We start from the raw sequence: 27,103 nt of genomic DNA, 5'->3' as shown, positions 1-27,103 counted from the left end.
ATTCTTATTCCTGTTGTTTATTAGTACTCTTCATCCCTACCTATTCTGCATATTTGTACATCAGGAATGGTGGTGTTAAGGTCTCCGAACACTGTAGAAACGATGTTTCTCGACTATCTCCTGATTATTTAGTGATTCTCAATTAGCATCTCATGCTCTAATAGTTTCAAAGATAATAAATCATCTCCTGGACGAATTGCATAGCTCATAGTAACTATATGGCTTTTATCACCCATGAAGTTATAAGTAGGTATTGCAATGTTTTCTTTTTTCCGTTAAAGCACTTAAATATTCAGTATTTTGAAAATTCATTTTATATTTTGTCTTTTTTATAGTGTATCAGGTACCCTGAATTTTTCTCCCTAGCACCTAATTAGCACCTAATGTTCCTGATTAGTTGATACCTGATTGAGTATTGATTTTAGATTTGTAGATTGATTTTATTTCATGGAAATTAACTCGTTTATAAATTATTTGGGCACTTTCACGATATTGACTCTTCAGCACCTAATAAGCACCTCAACAATCAATGTATCGTAATTATTTTCATTGCGTTGCTAGCATCACGTTTTCCTCGCACCGCAACTTTGAGTATTACGTTACTGTGAAAATTACAGAGTACCTAATTTTTGAAATTGGCACTCATTTCTCGACTTGTGGTGCTGTCGAGACGGAGCTCTAATCATTCACGAGATCAATAAGAAAAACGCAAATTTCATGAGAAAATAAAGTTAAGAGGCCTGTACTACCTCGCCGAATTATGGCTTGTCCGCTATAGATTTTTTAGTAGAGGATTCGATTCTGAAAAAAAATCCTCCATCGTTGTAGCGATGCTATGAAATGCCACTGAGCTATAGAAGTTTAAAAACAGAAAATCGAAATTTCTATATTTTTTTAAGGAAAAATCTTTACACCCCTGGGTCGAGGTCTAATATTAATATTAAGTGTTTAAACTTTCAGGGAATTTTGTTGGGTACTTGTAACAAAATTTCACGATGGGAGAGAAAAAAAAATAATTGAAATAAAAGTAACCTACTGCGGCATACATTACGATAAGTTAATGTATTAGAGAAAATTAATTTCTGCAAAAAATGTATGGTTATTTTGATATCGTTCTATGTTGAAATCAAGAATTTTTTTCCGTGCAGAGGGCAATAAATAAATAATGATATATACACAAAATATGTGGTTATATGTATATTTACCTATTGTGATATATAAATAGTACCGAGCGTCCACTCTACTATCAATAAAATCAAATAAAATTGCTTTTTTTGTAATTTACTCGACTACATTCTCTATTTCTTCATTTTTTCTATTTTGTTTCTCCTGTCCCATAGTAGCACATTACAGTAGCTATAAAACGATAAAACAAATTAATAATCTACTTGATGCCTTACACCCTCAAGGGTGTAAGGCTTAGGATTGAATAAGTAATACTTGTTTTTGTGCAAATTAAGTAGCTTTTCGCGAAAATTTTTCAGCGTATCGTAATCTGCTAAAACTTTGAAATAATTGAATGAAAACATTTTTATTATCAAAGTACAGTGCTGGTTTCTAGTGATCTATTTTTAAAATGGAATATAATCCATATTCGAGCAATTGGTTTTTTTTCATTCTTATTATTGTCGCAATAAAAATTATTATTAGTGACTTTTTTTGAAGTTTTTTGTTAAATCAGTAACATCGAACAATTGTATATAAAGAATCCATTTTAGTTCGGTCTAATCAGTTTTGTCATGAGAATTGATGGTAAGCTATGTTTTTGGAATGTTTTTGAATATATAGGCCATTGATTTTTGAAGTGAACAAAATTTAATTGAATTATTAATTGCTGTAAGTATTTCATTCAAATTTTGAAACGATAGACAATTTAAGAAAGGTGAATGGTTTCTAGGAGGTGCGTTTTTAAAAATATTTTTAATTTTAAACATCTTAATACTACAATAATTCATGTCAGTCCTCTTTTTAATGTGACAAAAATATACATTTATTATATTTATCACTTACACGTTGCAGGTGCAAATTATGCTTAATTTTTCACTAGCGTGTTAGAGAAACGCAAAAATCAGATACAAAGTATCATCTTGAATTTTCAAGAGCTTATATGTTCTCAGAAATATCCAATATAGACCTAAAATCGAGAACATTCAGAAGCATAGGTATATAGATAGATAAATAGACAAATAGACAAATAAATACATAGATAGATAGATAGAGAAACAGACTGATTGGTGATTAGATTAAAAGATAGATAAATGTACGTACAAATATGATTATAATTATAATTATATAATAATATATATATTATTAGTATCGAAGTCTTTGCTAGCTACATTATGAGCAGTTTCTAATTGGGAACGTGGCAATGAAACACCAAAGTGGACTAACTTCCACATATTTTCCGGGCTATTGAATACTTATGTATTCATTGTCTAAGACTGTAATTATGGTCAAATACAATATAAGAAATATGTATAAATGTATAAAAATAGTAAAATTTCTACTTACAATAATTAATTAATATTTTCGGTAGATTTGAATTGTAGTAATTCTTGTAAATTTTAAAGTCATAGGTTTCAAAATTCAATATTCAAATTGACGTTGATAGAAATATTGATTCTGGTTACTAAGGGAATTTTTATTAATTTTTAATTGATAAGATAATGAATGACGTCGAATTTTTATAGGTTATAACTTGAATGATCTATTTTTTGCTATCAGGTCCACCAAACAAATATGGAGAGTCCTAATGATATTGTTATCACTGGATTTGCTGGGCGATATCCGGAATGTGATAATGTTGAAGAATTTAAAGAAGCTTTATTAGCTGGGGTTAACTTGATAACAGATGATGATAGAAGATTTCCCGTTGGTACGTTTAACTGATTTTACGTACATAAAAAAGTCCTTTCTTTGATTTCGGAAATCACTGTTTGGTATTTTATGACTAAAGTATGTAGTATATATATATGGAAGATTTCTAGAAAATTGGTTGAAGAATAATGTATCTTGAGGATACAATTTCAAACTATATTCACTGGTATTTTTTTTTAGCTATAGAGTTGAATTTTCTCATTTTATTGGGTAAATTTATTATATGAGAAACATTCGATTACTTTTGTCATTTTTCTAATAATTTTTAATAGAACAAATATAGAAGAATCCATTTTTGTTCCATTATGAGCAAACGCGGCATTCATCTTGCGCACAGCTTTCTAATGTCCAAATTTTCAGCTAATATGCACTGTACCGCTCTTTTTGAAATGCCTACTATGTCTGCTAGCTCGCTCACTTTCAGTCGAAGATCATCTACTACCGCTTTGTGGATTTTCTTCAACATTTTTGGAGTCATCACCTCGTTTGGTCTACCACTGTGATGCTGGTCTTCTCAGGTCGTACGCCGTCATTTTAACTCTTCTACCCAATATTTTACTGTTCATAACGAAGGAGCAGCCTCACCTATAGTAGAATCTAGTTCAGCTTTTATATTGGTTGTGCTGAGGCCTTTCAAATAAAAGTAATGTATCACATAACAATGATCAATTTTTTCCATGTTTACAAATTAACTGAAAACTTTGGCTGCCAAACAAATACTAAACAACGCAACGTGGCGTCTTCAAACTTGCAACATATGCCGTATAGATTGTGTACTTTCTAATACAGGGGTATTTCTCAAGTAACTACCGTCGCATCTAGGTTGGGCTAGAACCATCCATGTATACCAGATTTTAGTCTGAAAATATCGTCGTACTCTCCAAATGATTATAATCTGATTTTATATTATAGGTACACCAAATATTCCAATACCAAGTGGAAAACTTCGGAATTTAGATAAATTTGACGCTGAATTTTTTGGTCTCTCTTTTAAACAGTACAATTATATGGATCCTCGTCACAGAATTATATTAGAGACAACTTTTGAAGCAATAATAGATGCTGGTTATAATCCAAGTGAATTAAGAGGAACAAATACAGGTATTTGGATCCTTAACATATTATAATGCATGATCACTGTTTCCTTATATTCCATAGACAGGTGTTTTGAATATCTTCATATCTGTAATTGGAAAACGGTGAGGATATGAAATTAATTTGCAATTTGTGTTGAAGCGAACTAATACTGTTTTATTATCGAATGAAAAATACCTTGGGTTGTTATAATACACATGATACTGAGAAATCACTGCAAAGTTTTTTCTTCTCCATGGTTTTTGAAATATCGTGTATATATTAATAAACCAATGCGATGTTAAAGATATTTATTCATACAATCCCTAAAAAACTATTTTCAAATTAATCGGAATAGAACAGTATAAGAGAATAAATGTTATGATTTTTACAGGTGTATTTGTGGGAATTTCAATCATGCATCCGGGATCAACACCAGATGATCCCCAGTTTCCATTCTATTTGATGATTTCCATGTACCACTGCCCTAATACAATTTCATACTGTTTTGACTTCAAAGGACCAAGTTTAGCAGTAGATACAGGTTGCTCTGCGTCCATGTATGCTTTCGCGCTTGCTTACGAAAAATTAAAATCCGGTGAAATAGAGCACGCGATAGTAGGAGGAGCTCATATTGCCTTATCACCTGCTGAAACTAGAGAGTACGCCGTTCAACAAGTTCTCAGCTGGGAAGGAAAGAGTAGAGTTTTCGGTAAGGAGAGAGATGGATTCGTTAGATCAGAAATAGTATGTACCTATCTTCTACAAAAAAGATGTAATAGTAGAAGAGTTTATGCGACCGTATTAGGGTCCAAGACTAATGTGGATGGATATAAAAGCCAAGGACCCAGTTTCCCGTCTGGTGAAATGCAATGCAGGTTAATGAAGGAAATTTATTTCAAAGCCAATATTAATATTGACGATGTTTCTTATGTTGAGATGCATGGAACAGGTACGTTTTCTCTAGATTACTATTTGAAGTATATTACAAACTTCACCAATAATTTGAGGAGAAAATCTTTTGTAGGTACCCAGGCTGGGGACCGCGAAGAAGCACGAGCACTTTCTATAATGTTCGCGAAAAAGAAGCAGCCTCTTTTAATTGGATCTGTAAAATCTAACATGGGACATTGCGAAGCTGGTGCTGGTTTGGCAAACATGAGTAAAGTTGTGATAGCCTTCGAAACTGGGGTTATTCCGAAAAATATAAATTGTGAACCTTTGGATACGACTATACCCGGTATTAACGATGGCTCCCTAAAGGTAATTTGTCGAAATAACTTTTTTTATTTCAATTTACCGAGTAAGAAGAAGACTTGATGTAAGTTGTATCAAAGAGCTGAAGCCAACGCGTGATTTTAATATTCGCCATAAAATTTTATCTTCTGTTACAATGTACCAACTCGTGATCGCGGTTGTCTTGAAGATTAGACAACTCGCGACGGAAGATTATGCAGCTCGGGATTTTTAAATTATGAAATGAAAAACAGAAATTAAATATATGTTTGCAGTGTATTTTAGCAAAAAATATTTTACATTCTAAACAAATATACAAAATGCACTTTGGGCAGGATTTAAAAGTACCATACAAGTAAAATCTTTTTAAACAATTTAAATTCATAGTTGAGCCGTTGAGCACATAGGCCTTCAGATAGGCCGTTACCAATGTCCGATGTCCTTTGAGAAGCCGATCAAGCAATTTAAATATATTTCAAATACAAACGTAATTATTTATATAAAGTTAAATCATTGTCCAATAAAAAAAATATTCTTCTCAGTTTTTGAAAAATCTATATTATTTATAAAATTATTAATTTAGGTTAGGTAACTTAACCTAACCTAACCTAACATAACCTAAAATATTTAACAATTATAGATTTTAATTTAAGGATTTTCCAAACTTTACAAAGTGGATTAGGTAGTTATTTCCGGATAATTCTTTAATTGGATCCCTTATTATGTACTGGGACTACTTTTTCGATCACTTTCAATCAAAGCAATCACTAAGACAAATAAAACTGTTTTTTTCCTCCTAGGTTGTGACAAGTAATACGGATTATCAAAATGGTTTAGTAGGAATAAATTCGTTCGGCTTATTTGGAGCTAATGCTCATACAGTTTTGAAACCAGCACCTCCGAAGATCAAAACACCTTTCAAATATCAACACAGATTAGTTCATGTGTCTGGGAGAACTGAAGAAGCGGTTAGCTGTTTTCTGGATGAACTTCAGAAATGTCCTCTCGACGAAGAATGTTTCAGTTTACTGGATGAAATTCATAAACGTAACATTGACGGGCATGATTACAGGGGGTAAGTGCAAATACGGACATGTTTAAGAGGATATTTTGAATAATGTGTCGTTCTTCAGAATCTAGTTTTTTTCAAGCTGATATTCAATCAAAACTATATCATGAAAATGAAGCAGTTTAAGAAGTTTCACTATATTTTGATATATTTTGTATTAATAAATGAATTATTCAATGTATTTCATTCAAATGTAGCAACAAATACAGGACGATACTTTCAAATAAATATAATAAGAGTATACCCAAACTCTATTGAGAGTATTGCTTTCGCGAAATATATTGCATGAATTCGGAAAAATTCAATTTCATGTAAATAGAAATAGAGAAAAAAGGATTGTCTGAATGACCAACGAATTATTTCAGATATACCGTTCTTGGAAGTAGCAATGTCAAAGAAATAGAAAAGTATTCATCAGGAAAACGGCCAATTTGGTTTATATACAGCGGTATGGGTAGTCAGTGGATTGGTATGGGAAAACAATTCATGCATATTGAAGTATTTAGAGAGAGTATTGAACGATGTTCGGAAACTCTAGAACCTTATGGAATTGATTTATTGAAATTGATTATGGAAGAATCAAAAGTAATAATGGACGACTCCCACATAAGTACTTGTGGTGTTATAGCAATTCAAATAGCATTAACGAATTTATTATCTTCTCTGGGAATCAAGCCGGATTATTTTGCCGGACATTCAGTTGGCGAAATAGGTAATAGAAATTCTACCTTCCAGCAATTATATCTCCATTTTAAATAATATACCGAACATCAAAATTATTATAAATATGTTTTTTCCTTTCTAGCGTGTGGATATGCGAACGGAGACCTTAGTATAGAACAAACAATCTCATTGGCGTATGGCAGAGGATATGCAATTAAACAAGCTACTTGTCCTGAGGGACAAATGGCCGCTGTTGGTCTATCAAAAGAAGATTTAGAATCGATAATCCCTGACGATATTTATATGGCTTGTTTTAATAGTGAAGATAGCACGACAATTTCTGGACCAAAGAATTCGACAAGAATGTTTGTACAGAAATTAACGGAAAAGGGTGTATTCGCTAGATTAGTTAATAGTGGAAATATAGCTTTCCATACTCCATATTTGAATAATGCTGATAAATACTATTTAGATTTTGTGAAAACAATAATAAAGGATCCAAAGCCCAGATCAGAATGTTGGATTTCAACTTCAGTACCACCTGAGAAAAAAGGCGAACATTGGACAAAATATAACTGTGCTGAGTATTACGCTAGTAACTTCAGAAATCAAGTGTTTTTCAAAGATATTTTCAAGCAAATCCATAAAAATGCTATTATTGTTGAAATCGGACCACACGCGCTGTTGCAAGCTATATTACGTCGTGCCAAATCACCTGACAGTACCCTGATAGGCATGGTAAACAAAACTAGCAACGACCAAGAGGAGTATTTACTCTCATCTATTGGAAAGTAAAATAATAAAAATGGAAGATTTATCTTATTGTATTCTTATTTGGGTTGTTTTAGAATATTCAATGCAGGAGCGCAACCAAATTTGAGAAATCTCTACAATGAAATCCAATTTCCTGTGAGAAGAGGAACGAAAATGTTAGCACCTTTGATAAGATGGAATCATAGTGCTTCGTATTACGTACCACTATTTGAAAACAAACGAAACGCCGGAAAAAATATAGTGATTAGTTTATCCGACACGAAATATGCTTATTTATATGGACACAATATTGATGGTAGAATTTTAATGCCTGCCACTGGTTATTTGGTAATTTTTAACTTCAAGTAAAATTTGACTGAATGTTCAAAATAATTATTATTTGAAATTTTGAATATAATGTTAGTGTGATTTACATTTACATAGTCTATTTTTACGCATAAGAGAGTGATAAAATGATGGACCATTCGTAATTTTCACAGGATAAAGCCTCTTTTATGGTTTCCAACAGATTGTGGTTAGAGAAAATCAATAAAAGTAAGAAAACTCATATTAGCTCAGGTACATTTACCTTGGTTTTGGATTAGTGAGTTTTATCACTCTCTGGCATATAAAAATAGACTATAGTTGTAGATAATAGTGACAAATATAAGTAGTTCATTGCGGAGAAGAAGAATTCTCTTTAAACCGTCCTCCTTCTTCAATGAATATTCTTATTAAAGTTTTTTATGCAGTTGTTGATTCCAGAATCCATTCCATTGGTGTGTATTAGTCCCTTTATACTATCCCTTCAACTTGCAGTTTTACAGCTTTCACTAAGCTTCCGGGGAGGAAACAAAAATATTCAATTTCAATTTTTTTACAAAATCACGATATGATAATTTCTATTGAAACAAATATTTACATTTGTTCCGCCACTTTTATGCCTCTTTTAATGCGTGAGAATAAGTCACACGGAGTTAGGTCAGACTTGTTTGGCGCTATGGGCAGCATAACCAAGTTGATCTGAGCAGTGTGTACAGGTGAGTTGGCGTAGTCGAAGAACCAGTCTACTAAAAAACGGAACTTTTTTGACGAAAATGGTTACGCTGTCTCTACTCTAAAATATGACCTAAAGGAACTCTAACCACCGAAATTCAGCATACCATCGCACTATGATTAATCACCAGTAATGAACATTAACAGTATCAGTCTGTATCAGTAGTACGCTGCACATTATTCCTTTCAACTTGGCATCATATAAAACGGAACAAAAACAAACAAACAAACAAAAAAATTATTCACGTCAATATCACAGACGGTACTGATCCGGTAATAAGTTACGCTGTCTTACGACTGACGAAACAAATATTCCATCCATAGCCATAATGTTCTGATAGTCCCCGAAGTACTTTCTTATATATAGATATATATACCAGAATGAGATAAAACCAATATATTATATCCATACCAATTTAGTTTATATTTTAGGAGCTTGTGTGGTCCGTATTTTCAGAAATGAATTTGAAGAAACATACACAAATGCCTGTTATTTTTGAAAATGTAAGATTTGTGAGAGCAGTCGTTTTATCAGAAAACGCAAATGCTGAATTCGCAGTGAATATAATGAAGTCGGGAAATTTCGAGGTGACCGAGAAAGGTTCCGTGGTAGCAACAGGAAAAATCCGGGAAGCAGAGGATATAGATGATAAATTTACACCACAGGATATATTTGCAAAATCGAAAGATAAGGTTCATCTTGTTTTCTACATGATCTTAAAATTACTATTTTTTAATATGTATTGTCAATTCACTGAAAGTTTTCGATCTAAAATTTTCTCACGTGTTTTTTTCATTTTGTATTGATGGATTAAATTGTTATAGATAAATACTAATGATGATTATCCAAACAAGTTGAAGCACGACGATATCTATAAAGAACTATTTTTGAGGAGGTATTGTTATGAGGGACTATTCAAGGGCTTACATGAATGCAATTTCGACGGTTCTTATGCCAAACTACAATGGAATAACAACTTTACTGCTTTTATGGACTGCATGGTGCAATTGATGTTGATAGAAAGAAAAAACAGAGATCTTGTGGTACCCACTAGTATAAAGAAAATAATAATCAATCCTATAGTTCAAACACAATATCCGAAAGACACAAGTGAGTATATTAAAAATTAAAAATTAAAAAAGTGTAAAGATAACTTCAATTTCTGATTCCGATTTTCCCGCTGAGCCATGTAAGAAAAAAGATGTTCCGAGATAAGATTTTGTAAATTTCAACCTTCTTTCAACTAATAGGATATCGTCACGTCTCAATCAAAAGATATGTTTCAATGTCCACCGAAGCTTGAAGAAATAAAATGATTTTCCATTCAACGAAACGCAGACTTTCGGAATATATTGACCTAATAGTAGCGTACGTTTTCCTCACCTTTTTATGACAAGTATAACTCATGGGCTAAATAGCTCGTAGACTAACATAGAAAAAATTTTATTTCATTATTAGATATAGTCGCTTTCGAGAACGTTACAACGATCATTCATAGCTGTCATACAATTTTTCGATTTCATTCTCATAGTACGATTGGCTTTTAGCCCCGAAATAGGCTTAAGTTTCGGCGATAACCTCTTCATTAGCGCTATCCAGTGAGCATCCTCTAGTCTAGAGGTTTGAGATCAGGAGAATCCGGTGGATGCGTAAGCAATTCGAAGCAAATTCGAATGAAATTTCGCCATTGTTCCCATTATTTGTGCCACGGTGCGTTATTTTAATGAAACAGTACTTTTCCTGTAAATGAGGCTGTTTTTCCGCTATTTTGTATTATTTTTTATTTATTCAAATGCTGTAATAACTTTACGTAGAAATCGCTGTTCACGGTTTGACAATTTTTAAGATAGCCTCCTTAATAATGATACCATTACCTTACCAGCCGACTTTTAAGTTTTTCCAGGCATGGAAGTTCCTCGATTAACTGTTGAGTGGACTCCAGTGTGAAATGGTCGAGCAATTTTACATTCATTGATGCAAAAATTTGTACAGAGCTTTCGTAAAACCAAATATTTTCTCACGATATGTAGACCACGTTCCTTTGATATCTTTAGGGTCTGAACTATCTCCATCAGCTTCACTATACTTTTATCCAGGATTATTTTTGACTTCTGTAACGTATTTTTTTGTGACAGCCTCTTTTGGGCTGTATCGTCATCGGTACTCATTTCGCCTTTTTAAAACTTAGCAAATCACTTTTTAACGGTTGATTTTCCTTCTTCAAAATCCGAATAATGTCTATCAAGCCAAGTCTTGGCTTTCGAAGTATTTATTAGCCAAAAAACAACGCTTTATTAACACACGACATTAATTTTTATCCATTTTTGAAAACTAACAAATCTTGCTCCACTCAAATTGCTATAACTCTCAAACTAATAGTATCAAAGCTGTCAAATTCACAAACTTGTCTTTTAAGGTCTTTAAGTCCTTTTAAGGACTAGTGCTGACTGAAAATCATATGGATTTTAAGTGAGCCTACGAACTTTTCAGACTACACAATATATGCTAAGTGGGTGAAATTATAAGTTACTCATCGATCATAAACAATCTATAGATTCAATAGAGCGCTATAGTGGAGAGTTTTATATATGGCAGAAGTGATATATGATCAATTTTCATTATGACATTATGTTGTTACCAATAAAAAGGTTCTTATTTTCTTTCTTCTGTTTGCAGCACCATAGTTTCCTTTTCCTTTACACTACAGTGATTTGTACCCAATTCACCGTTAAAAATGACTAGAGCAGTTAATAAAGCAGTGAGCATTTGATGTAGACTATCTTCTCTCTCTTTATAATTTTTTATTTCCCACGATATAAGTCCTGGATACCTTATTTCAATGTCCTAAAACTGAAGCTCTGGGTTCTGGGTTTAAAGTACCTACCGAAATCTTAGGAAAACTTCCACTTCCAAATCCTTATCTTACATATCGTGATTTTTCTGATAGAAATCTATAAATTACCAAAATATAATTTGTACTTTTATTACAGATATGGAAGTATTTAGAAATGCTTGTCAGAACATAATAAGAACTAAAGGCATTGAGTTGTATTGCCCTCAAGTGACCGTTATACCTCGCCGTAAGAAAATCCAAAGTAATCCATATTTGGAAAGTTACGAGTTCGTACCATATAACTCTCTTTTGAATACGGAATATAATTATAGCCAATCATTGCATATAGCATTAAGCATAATATTGCAAAATATGAATGGAATAGTGAAAACGATAAGCATTGCGGAAATTGAAGTTGATGATATAACAACGGATAAAACTGTAATTGAACAAATCAAAAATTTTTATAGTGGTAAAATATTAGTCGTTACAAAATTTTCAAAATTAAAACCGCCTTTCAATAATGAATTTGATATATTGGTTGTTAATGACATATTACTTAAGACATATCGAGAAGAAATCAAATCAGTATTAAATAAGGAAATTTTTATAGTATGCATCGGTAATTTGATAAGCGAAAATCTTAACGATTTCGAAATAGTTTTCCAAACTCCTAGTTTGACATTGCTCCGTTTAAAGAGCTCTAACATGAAATATGCGGATGCAATTGAAGTGAAAAATCACGAGTTAAAATGGGTAGATAAATTACGAGAAATTTGCAGAAATGAACCTAAAGAAACAGTAGTAGTATACAGTCAGAATGAAGTAACCAGCGGAATTCTTGGACTAGTTATAAATTTGCAAGTTGAGACAAGAACGCCGTTCAAAGCATTCATGATAGACCAAGACAAGCCGAAATTTTCACTCACGGAGAAGTATTACCAAAATCAGCTATCTAAAAACCTATGTTTGAACGTTTTGCGTGATAATGTCTGGGGTACGTTCGTCACTTTTCCTTTCGAAGATAAAAGACCTGTATCAACCTTAGTAGACAATGCTCTGATTTCTATCCATATACCTGGTGATATTAGTTCACTTAATTGGACCGAAGCACCATCTATAGAACGAACGTAAGTTTTTTTCATAATAGTACTTTCGTATACTGATACTATTTCTAAATTTATTCGGTTGTATTATCACAACAAAGTATTTTTCTTTTCAATAGATACTATTATTTAGTACTTGGTGTACCACGGAAGTGATATCTCTGCAAGAATTAATATTCTGTGTTTGGTTTTAGAATCCAACTATAAACTGTTAGGTTCAACTTCCGTTCAGTTTATCCAGGATTAATACCATTACTAACAACATATGGAGTCGTTCATAATTCATCATTCCAAAATTAATGCCAGCTCATACAGTACTTATTCAACATTTCAGTTTATCTTTGGTATTACAGTTGGTGTTTCTGAAATCTTACTAGATTCTGTTCTAGCTTTCTGAAGTTGTTAGAAGGGGACATCATTAAAACTTGAACTAGTGAGTTGAATAAATGGAAAAAAAAGTGATTATCATAGTAGCAGAATATTTGGAGCAGGATCCATTCTTAACAAGAACGGATTATTTTTTGCAGTTAACACTAGATCCAAAATATCAATAACAAAACCTTATCAATCCTATGATTCGATTTTCACTGTTTTTCTGGGGACTGCGAATACATTTCCAGCGTTTGGTGTTAGGTCTTCAAACAGTAGTTGAAAAAACTCGTTGTTGAGTCAAATTCATCGTTGGTACACGTGCCTAGAGATTTTTATAGTCATCTGAATTATAAGTACCCCCTCAAAAATTTTAAGTAAGAAAGAGTGTCGTGTGGCAAGGGATTTTAGTCCTCCGTTCAGCAATATATAGATGTTTAAATTTGATACAATCATTAATTTTTAAAACAAAAATAATTTTTGGAATTTTTGATTTCTCTTGGATTTGGAATTTCCTTACAACATTTTGTAGGTCCTGAGTGGTTATTTTGTTAATTTCTTCCGTTATTATAACTTTTAAATCAGCAATATTATCTGGTCTATTAAAATATACTTTAGATTTCAAATAACCTCATAAGAAGTAATCGAGAGGAGTGAAATCGGGGTATATACCCGGCCATTCGAACGTTCCACGTCTTCTAACCAACCTATTGGAAAAAACTCGTTTAAATAATTTCTAACTGTACGTGCAAAATGCGGTGGAGCTGGTACTAAGAAGTTAATCAATAAATCTAGATTAACCTCTCAATTAACCTCAAAAAAAAATGAGGACCAATAATTTTATTGTTAATAATACCAGCCCAAACGTTCATTTTTTCAAAATATTGAGTATGACATTTCCTCTGCTCCAAAATCTACAGTTCTGTTTATTAACCATTCCGTTTAAATAAAACGTTGCTTCAGAATTCATGCCTTCTATCAGGATCATTTGACTCGTGAATCAACTGAACTTTGTAAGGGTGGTACTTTTATTTATGCAAAACACTTATATCATTATAGACGGCAAATTCTCGAGTTGTCTTATGCGGATTATTCCCCAATTTCTGGAGATACATCTAATTGTTTTTTATCTGTGAATTGGATATTTCTACCTGGTTTTTCACTATTTTCTACCTGTCGAGCTTCACGAAACTTTTTTTCAATTTTGTTAACTGTAGACTGCGAAACGTGTTGACCAGGGTATTTATTATCAAAAATTTCACAAACCTCCTTCTCAGTTCTTATTTTATTAACACAATCAATCATAATTATAATGTGTATTCTTTGAGTATTTTAATAACTTTAAATACCTAAATTACAGCAGCATACTAATTTCAGATCAATTGTTTATTTGGCTTTTTGACTAATATTTTAGTATCTTTTTCCTGATGTTTAGGAGAACAGATACGAAAATACCTGAGACATTATCAAAATTTCACACCCTAAAAATTGACTGTCTCAATTATTATTGCACCAAATTTAAAAAATCTTTGTATTCCTGGACAAATGACTAATATCCTTTTCCAACAAGGTGCCACACTATCCCTTTTCTCATTTTAAATTTTTGAGGGAGTGCTGGAGGTTTGTCGTTGTTTCGATAGTATCACTGAACAAAACATTAGGTCATTATGAAATTCTCACATCAGCCTTACAAATCAGCTTCGTCTAACATTTAGGATACATCATTATAACTTTCATCACATTTTCTTGCGCATTTTAGTGGAATTTTACATTTATTATTATTAAATATTTTCTTTAACGGAAGGTTCATTTGTAATAGTACTTAAATTTCGTAATCATTTACAGATTGAAAGCTGATGAAATAGTAAACACTAACTATTTAGCATTGAACTTCAATGATGTTATGAAGGCAATGGGAAAGATGAATATTGGTGAAACGAACGAAATTCTTCTAGGGTGTGAATATTCAGGAGTGACAGAATTCGGCAAGAAAGTTATGGGTATTATCGAAGAACCTGTTAGATTACGAATTCGTAGCGAACCTTATTTCACATGGGAAGTTCCAAAAGCATGGAGTTTGGCGGAAGCTGCAACTGTACCAGTTGCTTACATCACGGTAATTGTCACAAATCTGAACTATAGTCAAAGCGTTAACTTTCATAATTCTGTTTTTACTGAAATCTCTAACAAAAACTTACTTACTCACCTTACTAAAAACTTGTTTTCCATAACTCAAACATATGATTAAAAATGTGATTGGAAAACTAACTCTTAGTTGTTTGTGTAACTGACTGATAAGTTTCAAAAATTCAGTCTCACTGTGAGATGCATGAACATATTTACAAATTTCGAAACGTCAACTTCACAATCATACGCAGTTAAACGCACTACAGAAAAATTTACAATCATATTCTTTTTTGGCACAAGTATGATAAGCCACCCCACAACGATCATTATGAAACTCTGTACATAGACTATTGATATTACAAGAAATCCATTTATCAAATCTATTTCATGTGGACACATTTACTTTTGGAGATACCGGAAGGGGCCATAATATCAGGAATGCAAACAGATATCCAACCATGGATAAATTTGTTCGATAGATCTCATCAAGATCTATCAGTTGAAAAGTCATGATGTTTGACGAATACACAGAAGAGTAGTTTTTGTGGAAAAAGTATGCAAATGCAGTATATTTGAAAAATCAATAGATAAAATGAAAATTTAGTAAGTTTTATTAGGTTAGTTTAGGTCAGGTTAGGTTAGGTTAGGTTAAGTTAGGTTAGTTAGATAAGGATAGGTTAGGTTAGGTTATGTTAGGTTAGGTAGAGTTTGAAGAAGTTTGAAATTTAAAGTGAATCTTTAAAAAACAATGTTTATATACATTTTCTGTGTAAAAAAACGGTTTCGTAGTTGTCTTGTATTACTGATTAATGTGATTTTAAATCATTAGGATAAACTTCTGGTGTTTTTTTTATGTTTCACGTTACAAATCACAAAAATTATTATAGTGGGCCCAAATATTAGATTATATATATATATATATATATATATATATATATATATATATATATATATATGTGTGTAAATGTATAAGAATATGGGAATACGATATATGAAACATGAAATTTTGCATGTTTCAGAGTTACTATGGACTTATTGTGAAAGCTGGTATGGAAAGAAATGAATCCATTCTTATTCACTCTGGTTCCAGACCAATGGGTATTGCAGCTATTCGTTTGGCGTTAGGTTTAAATGCGACTGTTTTCACTACCGTCAGCACGGAAGAGAAGAAACAATTTTTACTTAAGCTTTTCCCTCAACTGAACCACTCTCACATTGGTAATTTCTCTCAAATACAAATTATAATTGGTTTATAATATATTTGAATAATAGATAAAGCAGTGATATTTTGTAGAAATGTGATGAGTAACAAACTTAATTTCACAGGCAGTTCGAATGATGCAACTTTTTACAACATGATCAAATCAGAAACAAGGGGTCGAGGAGTGGACATAATTTTGAACACTTTAACCGGGGAACTCTTCCAAACAACTCTGAATTGTTTAGCAAAAGAAGGTAGATTCGTAGAAACCAATAAACTGAATCTAAATAACGAGAGTGATTATTCCAATATATTCATTAATAATACAAGTTTCATTGGACTGGTTATGTATGAACTACACGAGAATATGACAATGAAAATGAAAATTAACAAGCTACTTAATGAAGGTATATCATTTTATTGTTAATTTAGTCTTCTACTTTCAACGGTTGTTGTTCGTGATAAAAAACCCAATTGATATATTGAACAAACTAGTATTGAAACCATAACTAGTTTTCAATTTGTAATTTCACATAAATGTAAATTGTATAATAATTTTCTAAGACAACGATCTATTTAGAAAAACCCATTCTTTGTTGATAAACTGTTGATATATGAACTCGAAATGTTTTGAAAGTTTTTGCGATAGTTGTAAGTATTGTGACATTTTTATCCAACCTTATATCATTACCAGTGACAAAACCTATGCAAGGAGCAAAATATTCGATTTCTTTGGGCACCGTCTCTCACGGGAAAAATCGAAACTATACATCTTACATCGAACCTATACATACACCAAACATACTAAAGACATTTTTAGCTTCTTCGACTGCATTAGGAATAGTTAAAAGGGTTTATTTTTGAGTTTTTTGAATTCGAAACACGGATTCTGGATACAGGTATCACAGATGCACTACTGGGCTTATAGTTTCAATTATTGAAGAAAATTAACGTCTTGTAGGCAATTAATTATTCACAATTTTCTCCAATTTTTTCCTTCTTGGACCCTTTTATATATATTTCGTGATAATTTTTCTTGATTGTAGGACTTGTTCAAGTAAATTTCGTTCTAAAACAGATAAAATCTTGACGTTTTGACCAACCAACATCTTCATGAAAATCTGTTTAAACAGGATAAATTGATTTTTCTTTAGTTTTCACATCTCAAAAATATCAATTAAATTATTCGAAGTGGCATTAAAAGTTATAAAATAAAACTAAGCTTCACTTTAATTGTTTAGTTAGTTTTTCTGTTCTTTTCCTTTTCTAATATTAGGTTTGAAAAATTTTTGGATCTTTATAATTGAATATATATATTTTTTCGTTATTGCTGTTTTATCATATTGATAACCTTTTAATCTATTTTCTAAATACCGAGATGTCTGCTCAATTCATAATTCAAATCACTTATTCCTGATTACGCTACCAAATCTACGATTAATCCAATAATGAATAATTCTCATTTTGCAATGCTCAAAGTTGAATTAGATATATCGTAATGCAGTTTTGACTTCTGTGTAAGAGTTTTAGCTTCAAAATGAGAGTAAAACGACCATAAAGGTGGGTACTAAGTAATATTCAGAAATATTCAACTTTGAGTAGACTACAAATTTGATTTTAAAAATAAATATTCCTAAAACTGATGTTTTCGAATATTATTAGGTATAGTGTCTGGCGTTGTGCAACCAATCCCGCACACAGTTTACGAATCAGATGACCTCCAAACAGCCTTCAATACGTTTTCGACAACCATTGGAAAAGTATTAATCCAAATTAAAAAAGATGTCTTCCAACCTCTAAAAATTCCAATCCAACGTAGATTATTCCTTAATCGCGACAAAGTTTATATAATTATTGGAGGATTAGGTGGAATGGGACTTGAATTAGCTCACTGGTTATTCAGTAGAGGTGCACAGAAAATAATTTTGAATGGAAGGCGAGGAGTATGGAATGGGTATCAAGCATATTGTTTGAATAATTGGACTCAATTGGGATATAAAGTAATCGTTGATTTAAATGATTCTACAACGATGGTTGGAACTGAAAAATTGATAGACAATGCTAAAAAGTATGGACCAGTTGGAGGTTAGTCTTATTTTATCAATGCATTCCATTTGAAATATTAAATGTATTTTTTTGATACCAAGAATTATGCCTATTTCTAAGTACACTTCTAAATTATCGATCTTTATCTATTTACTGTTGGAGTTTTTCTGGTCACATGGTATATACCATTTTTATCTCTCTGGAGTATTTAGATTTTGGATGTTTCAGTTATGTATTACATTTTCATCATTTGTAAGTAGTAATATTCCACTCTCAATTTGTAGGAGCAACTATGAATTTCGTAACCTGATAATTTTGAAAAACATTTTTGTAGGTGTTTTTCATTCGGCTGCTACTCTCCGAGATGCACCAATCACAGAACAAACACAACAAAACTTTGAAGAAGTATTTAAACCAAAAATTGTTTCCTGTGAAAATTTGGATGAAGTTACTAGAAAAATGTGCCCTGAATTAGACTTTTACGTAGTGTTCTCCTCGCAAGTATCAACGAGAGGACTTCTAGGTCAAGCAAACTATGCTTTTGCTAATTCATCTTTGGAAAAAATTTGCGAGAAACGCAGGAGGGACAATTTACCGAGTTTGGCAATGCAATGGGGACCGATTGCAGATGTTGGAATAATCGCTGATAAATTCCACAGCATGGTAAGTTGGCAATTCAGAGGTTGCCGTTCAACGTTAATCCCTATGTAATATATTCGTAGTCTTTCCTTACATGTTGAGAATTGGGTTACAAAAGACGAGAACGGTCCCATAAGTATCTGACCGAACAAACGATTCTCCTTTTTAAGTGCATTGTTATAATTGTTCTTTTGTTTCGGGTATGAAGTGATGGATTCATGCTCCCTCCATGGTTATGAAACGGTATTACTATGAAACATTGCCAAACACTCGATGGAAACATCTTCTAGATGCTGTTTTTGTTCCATTGTGAGCAAACGCGGCACCCGTCTTGCTTACAGCTCTCTCATGTCCAAATGTTCAGTGAACATGCGATGTACTGTACTTTTTCGAATGCCTACTATGTCTGCTAGCTCACGCAAGTTTAGTCAACAATTATCCAGTACCGCTTGGGGAGGTTCTTTTAACATTTCTGGAGTCGTCATTTCATTTGTTCTACCACTTCGATGCTGGTCTTTGCAGGTCATACAGTCTCGTTTAATGGAAGAAGTAGTCTCGTCCAGAGTAGAATCCAGTTCACCTTCTATATTCGTTTGGCTAAAGCCTTTCAAATAAAAGTTTTTTATCACATAACGATGACTAATTTTTTCCATGTTTACAAATTAACTGAAAAACAACATGGCATCTTATAACTTAAAACATATGCGGTATAGATTATGCACTTTCTAATACGGTGGTATTTTTCAAGCAACTACCGCCATCTCCAGGTCATGCAGGTACTACTTGGACTATCCTCGTTGATTATACAAAGTTAATCATTGTAAATAATTTTATAAAAACTCATTGATATTCGAAGTGTAGCCAAAATATCAAAATATAATTTTTATTCCCATCTTTGATAAAGTTTTGAAATTTAAGAATTCGAAAACCAGATCCTCCGTTTCTCGAAAAAGATGAAGTATTTTCCTGGCTAATGTTGTGAAACTATTGTAGATATCAAAATATCCAATAGCTCACTATTATAAGGAGAGAGGTGTACTCCACACCAATTTATTGTATGTCTTTGAAACGGTCTATTACCCTCTCGTACGGAAGCTGTAATTCGAATTGGGGATAACACCAACCAAATCTACTATTCGTATGGTTTCATTGAACATACAATGATTTATTTGTCCAGTAAAGCATGAATACATGTCGTTATTTTCACAGAAATAATGAAAAATATAGTGTCTCACATAGACTATCCATCATCACGTGCCACAATACCTTCTCGATAATTTGACTGATGTAAATGGAAACTTCAACTAGATAAAAAAGAATATGACTTATCCGAAGCCTTGAAAAATATTTTTTATACATCTAGACTATTCATCTATTGAGACTTTGTCACTATTTGATGTCTAATAAGCGTAAAATAAGGACATAGAAAATGGGAGTATACTTCTAATAAGTTTGGATTGGGATATGCGGAAATGATCTTGAGAAGGTGTGAATAAGATAAGAAGTGTTCAAAGTTTATAGTACCAGATACCTGAAAACCATATTTCAATAACTTGATATTTATTTTAATAGACTATTTACAACTTGGAAAATCAGAGAATTGAATCTTGTTGGGAAACGCTTGAGACGTTCATGCTTAACAAGGATGTAGTTGTTGGTGTTCCTACAATATTTTCAACGACGGCTCAAGCAGATAAGAAAAAAGGAAGCAGTCCAGTAGAGACCGTCGCTCACGTTTTGGGTATAAAAAGTGCAGGTAAATGTTCTAGAATCAATACTGTCAATATTTTCATTATTTTCTTTGGCTGATAAATTATCTATGGTTAGAATTCGCTTCCCATACTTATTTTAGATTAAGTTAGATTTAGATTTAGATTAAATAGTTTGGAGTTAGGTGTTCCTCAAAGCGTACATTAACAGACCTCTCAGCATGCTTAGATAGCTATGATGATTATGACAGAAAGTGTGTAGAACAAAATAGAAGATTTGTTAATGTTGCTCAGTATTGACTAGTTCTCTCTATGATCATGCAATGAATATAAATAATATAAAACTGTTGTATATATCCAACATTCTGATATAGGGTTACAATTTTCTACTTGAAAAAATAATTTCTGTCATTTCATTTCAGTAAAAGACATCGACCAAAACAAAACTTTAGCTCAGTTCGGGATTGATTCCTTGATGTCGGCAGAAGTTAAACAAATTATTTTCCAGAATTTCAAAGTAGATATGCTCACAGAAGACATAGCAAAACTAACTTTTGCTGATTTGAATAATCTCATGAGTCGAGCATAAGCTATCTACTCCCAGGAATATACTAGATTGGATAATGTTATTTGATGTAGTGCATTGTATGTTATATATTGAAATATATAGTGGATACTATGTGGATATCTGTTATTTTTTATAAACATTAATTTATTTCTCCGAATAGGTTATTTCAGCGTTAGTACTAGGGTATATTAAGAAATTCTTAGCCTACTATAGAACCAAACAAAATTTCAAGGTCAAAATATTTCATTACTCAACATATTCTACTCTTAATTGGATACATTTATTACAGCGAACCTGCAACGTTTCTAGACCTTTCAAAAAAAATATTTCTTTTTGCTCTGCAAACCAGACCACCACAGCTTCTATTACCTCCTCGTCGGGAGTAAATTCACGACCTTTTAAACTTTTTTTCAGTTGAGGAAAGGGATTATAGTCGAACGGAGCCAAATCTGGTGAATAGGGGTGTTCTAGTAATTCAAACCCTAAATCACGAATTTTTTGCATGGAAACATGAGATTTGTGTGCAAGGGCATTGTCCTGCAAAAACAAACCACCTTTGGATAACTTTCCGCGTCTTTTCTCTTCAATTTTTTCCCGTAGAGAAAAAGGTCAGTAATGTCGAATAGTAATCTCCAGTTGTTGTTCTGCCCTTATCCAAAAAATCAATCATGATTACTCCATGACCATGCCAAAAAACTGAAGCAAAAACTTTTCCAGTAGATTTTTGGACACGAAATTTCTTATGTCTTGGAGAACCAAAGTGTCGCCATTCTACCGATTGATGCTTTGTTTCTGGATTGTAGAAATGTACCCAAGTCTCATTCATAGTAACAATTCGGTTTAAGAAGTCTACCTCGTTTTCAAATCGAGCACAGATCGAACGCGATACTTCTACCCTTGCACGCTTTTGGTTAACACTCAAACATTTGGGGATCCATTTTGCAGCAATTTTTCTCATGATCAAATTGACGTGAACTATATGATGAATGCGTTCGTATGAAATATTCAGTGCTTCACATATCCGTTTTAGCCCAATTCGACGGTCTGATAACATCATGTCATGAACTACATGACCTCTTTTGAAGCTTGCAGTCCAATTTTCACGGTCGCATACGAATGACATTAATCACCAATGGTATTAAGCATATCTTCGCAAATCTGCTTACCTCTTAACCCTTTTGAATACTTGATGATTTGTGCAGATATAAGCTGTGAAGTAAATAGTTCAGACAAAATTTTGATTCCTTACCAATTTAAATATAATAAAAACTATTAAACACAGTTATAGAAAAACAAGCTAGCAAATATATTCAAGCTTTTGATTTAATATTTGCCAGTTTTGTCTCGGTAACTTCAAGTTCTTTGATTTAAATCAAACTAAAGGATTCTTATTTGGGGCTGTCGGTGGCGAAAGCTGAGTTCGTTTGATGTTTGTTTTTATTATAGTGGCGATTTTTAAAAATTTTTTATATACGATATTCTGAGAAGGCCTTTTTTTATATATTTGTTTGTTTGTTCATTTTCTAGAATTCTAGAAATATATATTCCAGTTTGTTTAGCAGCGAGAGTTAGTTTATATAAATAGTTAATTATTATATAATATTGTTTAGTGTCAGTGTTTAAATAAATTAAGTAAGTAATAGACAGTGTGTATCAATTTACCCCACTACTGAAAAAAAAATAATTTATTACGGCGGAATGTGTAGCACAACATATTATTGAAACTATATGTCTCTATTCGGATTATTAGAATGTCCAGGGGCCTAGAAAAAAATTCGACACTAATTCTTATTGTATTAATTCTAAATAGAAAGAATGATGGTTTAAAAACCCTGTTATGTTGTTTCCGTTTAGTTGATCTTCAATTTAGTCTAAAATCATTCCATCGGAATTATCTTTCAATAATTGTAAGATTGCAAAGATGTAATTGATATGCTTTAAGAATTTCATACCAGTTTTTTCTATATGGTCTTTCTATTTTAATCCCTGTTTTTTAACATTTCAAACGCTAACATACATATCTAATTATCTCCCATATTTTCGACAATTTTGTTCAACTACATTAATGGAATAGAGATCATAGATAACTTACTTTATTTATTTGGTTTTCAATTCTTACCTGGAACAGAAAACAAAATTGTTAAATCGTTAAGTCGATAGTTCATGAAAATGTCATATTTGTTCAAAATTTCAATATAAGTAAAGTTTGTGTATTACTTAATATCAATGTAACAATATAACAACCGACATTTAATATTTTTAATATATTAGTCGGGTCAACTTAGACATAAAAATAGTAGTCAATTAACATAAATTCCTAGATAGCTAAATATTGGTGGATAGCTGTGGTTTACCGTTACAAATAAAGTTTTAAAAATTCCAATAGATTTTATGTGTGTTACAAAGCTTATTTGATGTTAAAGGTCAAAATTTGAGGTTTTTTGGATTTTTCTCGAAAACGGTAAGTGTTATCAAACAAAAACCGTTAACCTCAAACATGGCTAGGCCATCAACTGAACCCACAAGATTGGGGTTGGAAATTGATACATAATACCGATTAAAACTTTACTCCCACTTGCTCCAGAAAAACTCCCCAACACTATTTCTTGCAACAGCAAAAAAGGCTGTATTGCCAAATGTGACTCTAAAAAAGTTGGTTTCCTGTATTCTCCAGTGTGTACCAATAGCCAAGATCAGTAATACTCAAATGTCCAGTTCATTGCAATAGAGGAAAATTCCTGTGTTTCAAATAAAGATGACCAATGACTCAGCCATATTTGAACATTTATGAACATCCAGCAAGAGGAAGAGAAAGAAGAAGAAATAGGAGAAGACATGACTGTTGAAGTTGACTTTCAAGAGTATGAATCAGACTAAAATATCTAACTAAACCAAAACAATTGTTACCGCAATAACCAATAGTAATATCAATAATATCGGGACTACCAGTTGACCTCAGATAATTCTCTGACAGCGCGCTCTACGCCCTCTATCTCGAACAGTTGAAGGTATAAAAAAATGTTTGATACAAAAGTTGTAGAAAATTAAATTCTCTATAATATTGATAATAAATACAAATAACGTAAGACCCATAGAAAACAAGATATTTACAAAACATGTAAAAAGAATCGATTTTTGTGACCTAGGACCCCTCACTTTAAAACTTGCGACAATCCAATTATATGTGAATTTTGAGAATAGTTTTAGGATGCCAAAATACAATTTTTTACGTGGTAATATAATTGTTATGTCGATTTTACGAAGATATTCACCTAATTTGGCCTAGGATGTCTGGACTAACTGTATCCTCAATGATAGGAGGCATTTCAGGATTTTTTCTACAAAGAAGAGTTTAATTTTAAAACGGTTTTGAATTTTCATGACAAAAAGATACAGATCTGTACAAAATTTTGGACTGTGAATTAAGCTCATCCATGCTCATCCATCCATCTATGTGCTGGCGTTTTATGAGTATTTTGAGTTCTCGGCTAAGTTTAATGATGCGTTTGCCACTATTCAACTGCTTGATAGTTTGAGGCTCTAAGAAAAAAGTTGTGGAGATACAAATAAAAACCAAAGAGCACTTATATCCATCGTTACCTACACAACGACATTTTTGGAAAATCCTATTGCAGTGGTCTTCTTCATATAAAGCGGTATAGCAAGCGCTTTGTATTTAAATTGAGCACGTCTCTCAACATTCTACATTTTAAGTTCGTGTGATTTCAGTTCTTTGTAGGAAGTAAGAATACAAGTAGGACACGAATCATTAATTTTTTGTTCGTTTTTTTGTTGATTATGGAACAATTTTATCCAACAGATCAATGCCGTAATGGATTTTAATGAGGTGATTATCGGGAACCTGCTTCAAAAATAGATTCATGAGATTTAGGAGGGCTGAAAATTGTATAGAAAGCACGGGGAAATAAAAATGAGGGCAAAGCTCTGGTTGGATTTGGAAAACAGGCTTGAAAACAAAGAAGAAATAATTAAGCTTCTCAAAACACACGTAAATTGTGGAGCCGATTGGATTTAAACACTTCAGTTATATTGTATAATAATTATAATGTAAGTATGAGGATTTGTAATGTCCTTCAAAATTGATATAATTAGTTGATCATTCATTTCAATCATTTGAATTGCTTTGGATATTTCTAAATGGATTATTAGAAAGAAATATTAGATAATCTCATTCTCGCTTTCATAAGATTTTGCTTGACGCAACTAAATCATATTTAGATAATAGAATAATGATTAAAAAATAATGTTATCAATGAGATACAGTAATCAAAGTATAGTTAGCATGAAACCAGTACAAAACTAACACTATTTAATATATGAAAACTGGAGAGAGAAATGGGTGTTAATAATCATCAAAATAATAATTGCAGCATCATAATTCAATATGTTCTAGGTTTTATTCTCATTTGTGGCCGGTCAAACATTCTAACATTCTGAAATATTTGGAAGTAAACAGTAAAGTACGGAGGTTTAGATTGATATCGCTCTGATCAACCATCAACCATAAATGAACTTTTCTAGATTTAATGAAAAAATGATATATAAAAATAAACATTTGACTCTGAAAAACAGAACTGTAGTTCGGTATGAAGTACATTATTGTTTTACTATATTTTAGCTTAAAATCGAAAAAGAACCCTAATTTCGATCGAAAATTCCCCTGTCAAATTATCAGTTTTCCTAAAAAGTCGATCAGTATGAAAAATATAATCATCACTATGGTAAAAAACTACAATGTACAATTTTTAGATATTTATTGAAATTTTAGACTTTGATTACTTATGTTTATCAATATTACATGAAATCTTACCTTTGAACTTGGTATAGTTAATGTTGATAAATAACTAAAAATTGTACAAAAATTTGGGATGCGGCTATTTTTCGTTATTTTTTTGCATTTACTGAGAAAATTTATCATGGAGATGGTAATATTTTTCACTCTATAAGAAAGTAGAGATTTTAACGAAAGAAGATCTCACCGATTGATATTTTAACGGGAGAATTTTTAATTGAAAAATGTTTTTTCGATATTAGGTCAAAATAATGTGAAGAAATTAATATTCCAAATTATACGAATTACAGTGTATTTGAGACACAAAAAGGTGACTTTTCACGAAGTTCCTTGAAAAAAACAATGTTTTCTCATGAAAGATAAAATTAAGAAAAATTTCGATTTTTTCCTATAAATTTTGAATCTATATGAAAAAGGTGTGAACACAAAAGATCTAGATCTACACCTACTACTTTGCTGTTTGACTTTTTCCCATAAGATTTGTTGTTTTGCCGGAAATCGAGATAAACCTTTACCCTTATCTCTGACCTCCGATCACCCGTAAATTATTTTTCCTTCCATTTTTTTATAATCTCTTCCTGGGCCAATCAAAACTTCGGCCACCATTACTTCATTATATGGAAGTATACTACTTTTTTTCCAAGTAATATTGTTTTAAACAAACGTTACAGTTTTGATCAATTCAATATTCACTTGTTTATCATTAATATCATTAATTATAATAATTTAGGTTGACGAATCACATTTAAATAATTATCTGTTTTTCATTACCGTTACAGTTGGTTGATTTTAAAATTTTTTCGGGTATATTATCGTCTGCTATATAAAATGGATCGTAAATACTAAATATTCAACTTGTTTCCACAAGGTTTTGTTCTTTTTGTTTTCTAAACGCAAGGTAATATTTTTCTATATTATTTTTAGAATTTGTTTCTATTTATAATCAATTTACTGCTCTGACGA

At 31.9% G+C, this 27,103-nt stretch overlaps 3 protein-coding genes across 6 annotated transcripts in view; 2 read left to right on the top strand and 1 right to left on the bottom strand.

Moving 5' to 3' along the window:
* LOC130444516 (RNA-binding protein Musashi homolog Rbp6) overlaps positions 1-27,103 on the bottom strand; it is a 1,022,388-nt gene that overhangs the window by 366,324 nt on the left and 628,961 nt on the right. Inside the window, exon 7 of one of the 3 annotated variants that reach the window (XM_056779678.1) lies at positions 23,420-23,446. The exons of the other annotated variants lie outside the window; for them this stretch is intronic. Coding sequence (XP_056635656.1) covers positions 23,420-23,446 — 27 coding nt within the window. The remainder of the gene's footprint in view (positions 1-23,419; positions 23,447-27,103) is intronic. 3 annotated transcript variants of the gene reach the window in all.
* Positions 1,456-21,444, top strand: LOC130444454 (fatty acid synthase-like). 2 transcript variants are annotated; one of them, XM_056779581.1, is made up of 19 exons: positions 1,456-1,752; positions 2,725-2,875; positions 3,790-3,978; positions 4,346-4,903; positions 4,979-5,214; positions 5,988-6,262; positions 6,622-6,968; positions 7,062-7,710; positions 7,768-8,020; positions 9,161-9,421; positions 9,554-9,839; positions 11,720-12,692; positions 14,883-15,153; positions 16,184-16,382; positions 16,491-16,772; positions 18,028-18,450; positions 18,746-19,074; positions 20,623-20,806; positions 21,182-21,444. In XM_056779581.1, exons 1-19 carry the CDS (start codon positions 1,750-1,752, stop codon positions 21,346-21,348), a joined length of 6,036 nt encoding a protein of 2,011 aa, XP_056635559.1. In that variant the 5' UTR covers positions 1,456-1,749; the 3' UTR covers positions 21,349-21,444. The 2 variants fall into 2 exon arrangements, with proteins under 2 accessions (XP_056635559.1, XP_056635566.1); XM_056779588.1 differs by having other exon boundaries at positions 1,456-1,836; positions 21,182-21,438.
* LOC130450084 (fatty acid synthase-like) overlaps positions 26,962-27,103 on the top strand; it is a 32,098-nt gene continuing 31,956 nt past the window's right edge. The window contains exon 1 of the mRNA XM_056788282.1: positions 26,962-27,038. The gene's annotated coding sequence lies outside the window, so the exon portion shown is untranslated. The remainder of the gene's footprint in view (positions 27,039-27,103) is intronic.

This window comes from Diorhabda sublineata, chromosome 1 (assembly GCF_026230105.1).
Source record: "Diorhabda sublineata isolate icDioSubl1.1 chromosome 1, icDioSubl1.1, whole genome shotgun sequence".
Taxonomy (NCBI): domain Eukaryota; kingdom Metazoa; phylum Arthropoda; class Insecta; order Coleoptera; family Chrysomelidae; genus Diorhabda; species Diorhabda sublineata.
The sequence above is the reverse complement of the archived record's forward strand: the minus strand, read 5'-3'. Positions and strand labels throughout refer to the sequence as shown.

Excerpts from the sequence above, each read along its gene's own strand:
- LOC130444454 (XM_056779581.1), top strand. Across the intron at positions 6,263-6,621 it reads GACGGGCATGATTACAGGGG|ATATACCGTTCTTGGAAGTA; the intron begins GTAAGTGCAAAT and ends GAATTATTTCAG. Across the intron at positions 18,451-18,745 it reads AAAGTATGGACCAGTTGGAG|GTGTTTTTCATTCGGCTGCT; the intron begins GTTAGTCTTATT and ends ACATTTTTGTAG.